The sequence below is a fragment of the Anabrus simplex genome, chromosome 1 (assembly GCF_040414725.1).
Source record: "Anabrus simplex isolate iqAnaSimp1 chromosome 1, ASM4041472v1, whole genome shotgun sequence".
In the NCBI taxonomy this organism is placed as follows: Eukaryota; Metazoa; Arthropoda; class Insecta; order Orthoptera; family Tettigoniidae; genus Anabrus; species Anabrus simplex.
This window is the reverse complement of record NC_090265.1, coordinates 27,384,152-27,390,008: the sequence shown is the minus strand read 5'-3', so window position 1 is coordinate 27,390,008 and position 5,857 is coordinate 27,384,152. Positions and strand designations below refer to the sequence as shown.

General features: G+C 39.2%; 1 protein-coding gene across 1 annotated transcript; it reads left to right on the top strand.

Annotated features, from left to right (window-relative positions):
* The first annotated feature begins 3,622 nt into the window (after nt 1–3,622).
* Nucleotides 3,623–5,495, top strand: VhaAC45 (Vacuolar H[+] ATPase AC45 accessory subunit). Its single transcript, XM_067155916.2, has one exon. It carries the CDS (start codon nt 3,653–3,655, stop codon nt 4,925–4,927), a length of 1,275 nt encoding a protein of 424 aa, XP_067012017.2. The 5' UTR covers nt 3,623–3,652; the 3' UTR covers nt 4,928–5,495.
* Nucleotides 5,496–5,857: the final 362 nt, after the last annotated feature.

The window sequence follows — 5,857 nt, the reverse complement described above, 5'->3', positions numbered from 1 at the left end:
TAGAGCACTCGAGGCCTAGAAAGTTTTTGTCATTTTCACGCCCTTCGTGGTCCTTGTCTTCCTTTGGCCGATACCTTCATTTTTCGAAGGGTCGGATCCCCTCCATTTTCCTCCTAATTAGTTTTAATACAGGAGGGTTGCCCAGTTGTACTTCCTCTTAAAATAATAATTACTACAACCACTTCTAAAATATATATCCCCCTATAGGTGTGGATAGAATAAGGCCCACGGTATCTCCTGCCTGTTCTTAAAAGTACCTGTGGAATTGGGGGTAGTAGAACAACACGCACGGTATCCCCTGCCTTCGTAAAAGGCGACTGAAAGGGGCCCCAGGAGCTCTCAATTTGTGAGCATGGATTGGTAACCACGGGGCCCTTAGCTGAGCCCTTGCATTGCTTCCACTTACTTGTGCCAGGCTAATTTTAATCTCATGTCCGACCTCCGATGGTCAACTCTTGTTTTTTCCGACCCCGAGACTATAAGAGTATTCGAGGGTTAGGGAGTCTTTAATTTTCTCGCCCTTCATGGCCCTTGTCTTTTTTGGCCGATATCTTCATTACTCTCTGATTAGTGTTAATAGGGGACGGTCCCTCTTAAAGTAATAATCACCACCACGTGTGTCCGGCTCCATGGCTAAATGGTTAGCTTCCTGGCCTTTGGTCACAAGGGTCCCCGGTTCGATTCCCGGCAGGGTCGGGAATTTTAACCATCATTGGTTAATTTCTCTGGCACGGGGGCTGGATGTACGTGCCGTCTTCATCATCATTTCATCCTCATCATGACGCGTAGGTCGCCTACGGGAGTCAAATCAAAAGACCTGCACCCGGCGAGTCGAACATGTCCTCGGACACTCCTAGCACTAAAAGCCATACGCCATTTCATTTACTACCACGTGTTTAAAAGGGGGCTTAAGGGGCTCTTAGCTTCGGAGTATGGTTTGGCGTCCAAGAGGCCCTTAGCTGAGTCCTGCATTGTTTCCACTTGTGTCAGAAGATGATTTACTTGGTGTTTGTACGTCCTATTAAAACAATAATCACCACCACCACACCAAAATATTTAGTAAGCAATGTGCTATGCCCAGTTTGGTGATTTATTGCGCATTCCCGTAAAGCATTCAGATTGCGGTAAGCCCTTATTAATAGTCTACTCCTTATCTTTACAGATATCTGGTGAAGATTTGCATCTCCTGTTTTTTAGATACTCGGTTTATTATTTAGTACCGATAGTCAACTAGCGAGAAAGTGGATTTAAGGCTGTGGGTCGTGAGAAACGCTTCCTTAGACCTCAGTACGAAAGCATTAGTAGGTCTGTTTGCCAGAAAATTTTGTTACAGTTAATCACCGTGTTATTTTAAAAACGATTGTACTTAATTGAACGATTCGAAATGTCCCTACTCCCGAGAAAATATCTTAGTTTGTATATATCCACAACGTAAGAATGGCCATGTTTTGGTAATCATGAGGGGCGTGGCCGTTGGCTTCAAGCGATAGCCACAGAGAGTAGTGTAGCGGGCAGCTCCCTGTATTCTTTACTCCCCTCACCACTTTTAGAGATGGAGTCTATTCGTTACGGTAGACCTATAACCAAGACCGACTCCACCTTAATGCTACTCTCGATCGTTCAAAGATGGCGAACCGAGTAGCCGGAATTGTTGGAGATCTAGGTTTGTTTTGGTTTGTTGTTGTCGTATGTAGTCTGTGTAATTTTATGAAAGTTGACGATAAATGTTAGCTTCTTTGTAGAATATAAGTGTGCGAGAATATTTATATGAGTCAGTGGACACATACGATCTGTAATTGTACGCAGTAATATGAGAATATGCTTGTTTTGATCGTGTTTTCAATCATTAAAGAACATGAGTGCACTAGCTGGACCAGGTTTTAGTCTAACTATGGTAATGCCTCTCATACAACTGTTCTTAAGTTTCCTACGGAATAGAACATTAAGAGAGAAATGGATTAGGAATATACATCGTGATTATTTTGAAGTCCATGACAAAACTGTTGCGTGCATACATCATTTTGAGAATAAGTCTGAGGTTAGGGTAGCCATTTCTTTACTTCCAAACTGTTCGTGTTCCTCAAAAAATATTAATTTAGATATAATATAATTGATATTGTGTTACTCCGTCAGTGTCTGTGTGCTTCAAATTGTCGAGTGATTTAGATGCCGGTGCAAGTGTATTTTACAATAATCCGTGCTTTGCCTGCGGAAATATTTGGCTGGATCTTGGAGTATAACAACTTATAAGTGTGACAGTTGGGGCAATCTGTATACTGTTGCACAGAAGAAATAGTGACTTAGAGGGATTAGTTGGATTTGTAACGTAAGATTTTACCCTAACAACACCTTCTGTTGTGGTTATCTGTTATCAAGCAGACTGCGCCGAACTGAAGCTCGTGCATGTGGTTAAATATCAATGTTTAGTCAATACAGTTTTGCACCCATGTTCTTTAATGGGTAAAATCCTATTATATCTTTAGTGTCTGAACGTTTCATTACTAAAGTTACTATCATTGTGTGAAGTGCTGTTATGCCATATGTCAACATTATGTTAGCATTAACAGGGCCGTTCGTTGGATTAACAATCATTTCGGGTGTACTTGGGCTGAGTGACTCAGACGGTTAAGGCGCTGGCCTTCTGACGCCAAGTTGGCAGTTTCGATCCTGGCTCAGTCCGGTGCTATTTGAAGGTGCTCAAATACGTCAGCATCGTGTCGGTAGATATAGTGACATGTAAAAGAACTAGCCTACTGCAGGACTAAGTTTCGGCACTTCGACGTCTTCGAAAACTGTAACAAATGTAGTTAGTAGGACGTAAAGCCAATAACATTATTATTTCGGGTGTATTTCCTATTCGTTGGGCGCTGAATTTAAGATATTGTCCACCACTTCAAAACTAAGGCAACAAATTGTGTTTCACAGTTCTCATGACAGCGAATAAATCGAGGAATTTTGTACCTTAATTTATTTGGAATCATTCAAAATGATGTTAGAAGTGTAATTTTAACAGTTTTATCATGTATTTTCAACTAACCAGCGAAGTGCAATCTAAGAAAAAACGTTATTTGACGAATTAAAATTTCTAAATAACCAGCTTGTTGGTCTCTTTTCTAGTGGAATATACGTGATTCTTGTTTACGAAGCGTTTTCATGCGTGTAAAAGTGATTTTCCCTATGATGTTACATTATCATGTTAATTTACCGCCGTTTATTATAATATGTACTTGATATTATCGTGTTAGCCAATACCAGCAATCCAGCTACTTCGGCCGCCATGTTTTTTGTTATATTCGGTCTGATGATCGGTCTTGCTATAACCACGATAACGTAGGCAACGGACTGGTACTGTGAACGTTACCAAGTTACTACAGTAAATGTACAGTACAGATCATGGTAAATCCATAATAGAGTACTGTATGAGTTGAAATGTGCCTTATCTCTTGCAAAAATAGTGCGCATTTATTTCTTGTTATTAAAAAATGAAGCAAACAATAATTAAACAAGATATTACAATAATTAAATCGATAAGTATCGTTCACTGTAATTCTCTTAACCTCTTTGCTTCCTGTCGAGAGAGTATGAAACTCCATGACGTTCTGCTTGATTTAGGTCATGGTTTTCTGGTCTCCAGTCATATGATCTATTCAGAATGGCGGTGGTGTGCAGTTGTCGAGTGTTTTTCGTTCTGAAGTTTCTCGTGTTAATAATAAGTGTTTGTGGAACCGAACAAGTTCCAGTTTTAATTTGGGATATTGTAGGTGATGGTTCACACAAGGTGCCTAATCTTTCTCCGTTTTCGCAACTGAGTCCTGATGAGTTTACAGATCACCTACAAAGAATGATTGCTGCTCGTGAGTCGAAGTCGAAGCCAGTTATCACTGTATTTCTTGAAGATAACTTGAGCGTTGAAGACTTTGGTTGGGAGGACGTTGAAGAGCATAGCACATTTCCTCAACTGGAGAATCTGACAGCCCAGGCTGCAAAAGTGGACTTTCTTCCTTCGGTACACGCCCCTCTGAAAGGTTTAAAGGCACTTGGATACCCATGGCATGTATATCAATCTACTGATGATCTAGACAGTCATCGGGTGAATGAGCGTGGAATGGTTTTGTTGGTTAGACTTGGAGATGCTGAAGAAGAAGAAAACAGGCCCGATTTCTTGAGGCGACATGATCGCACAATATCAACCATTTATCAGGATCTCCTGTCAAAATATGGAAACTTGATAGCAGTGTATACAGCTCGTCATTCTTCCCGAATAGAACCTAATGAAGAACCTTCAGTTCGTCGTGTACGCAGTCTTTTAGCTGTTGATGACACTCAGGAAGGAAACAATGCAACATTCTGGCGTGATAAGGATAACAAAATTTTTCTATATTCACCTGTTCCCCCTCGTGTTAATACTATGACATCAGATCCATCACAAGCATTTAATATCACTGGTAATGACATTACCAGAGATGATCGAATGGGTTATCAGCGTTTGGTTGTTATGTTTACTGTAAATTCTACTCGTAAAGGAACTGTCAGGCTAAGATTTCCAGTGTCAGGTCAAAATTACTGGAATCTTGAGGAAGTTGAGTACGAGGAGGATGGAAATATGACTTTATTGAGAACTTCATCGGATATATATGCTCCTGTAGGTTTCTCTTATCATTGTGGTTCAGAAATTGTATTCAAGAATGGTTCAATTACTTTTAATTTAACAAATGTACAGATTCAACCAAATGTTCAGGATATGAAGTTTGGAGATGCGTATGACTGTGTATGGTTTTTCTCAATTGCAATTTGGTCAGGTCTGTTTGTTACAGCCATTTTGGCTTTAATTATGATATGGGGTCTTACAATGATTTTAGATATTAAAACTATGGATCGATTTGATGATCCGAAAGGCAAAACTATCACAATTAGTGCCTCTGAGTAACAAGTCTGTTATTTGGTAAGGTAGATTGGGGTGTAGATGGTATGAGAATAGTGTACATTTTGTAATGTTTCCTTAGGATTTAGAATTAACTTTTATTCACAGTATTGTGGTGGTTTTGTTTTGTAATTATAATGATCTATATGCACAGTATTTGTAAATGTAATTTGTACAGATGAAATGTGGAAAAATATGTACATATCACTCTCGCCCAAGTTTCTAGGCATGTTTTAAGTTATTTGATGTGAAATGATATTATTTCCCTTTGGTGACTATGAAGAGTTTGTGGGATCTGCATGAATGTGACTTTGATTGATCTGCAATGCGATATTTTATGGACCGATGCAAAGATTCAGAAAGGGAAGTGAATGTGTAACAACCAAGTTTTCTTCATGTACCAGTACTTATCAAATGTGAAATGTTCCTGGTGCATTTCCACCTTTAGGTGGTTGACTTGTTGTGTACTGTTTCTGTAATCTGTTCCACAAAATGTTTTCTTACATTCCTTTTTTCTGTAATGTGATAAAGATGTTCATTGTGGGAAGTATTATAAATGTTGATAATCTGAAAAGCAGTGGACACCGTTCATTTACTTACCTGTCAGTCTTGAGATACATGTCTGCGATAACTACGGTACAGAATCCATAAGGTTGAATCAATCAGTCACCATTGATCTGCATTTAGGGCAGTCGTCTGGGTGATAGATTGCCTATAATTTGTTTACCTAGCCTTTGTTTATAGATGATTTCAAAGAATTTGGAAATTTATCGAACATCTGCGTATGTAAATTTTTCCAGTTCCTAACTCTTCCTATAAACAAATATTTGCCCCAATTTTTCCTCGCCTTTGCAACATTTTCATAATGTTACTCTTTTGTTGGAAATCATCCAAAACAAAGTGAGCTGCTTTTCTTTGAATTTTTTCCAGTTCACT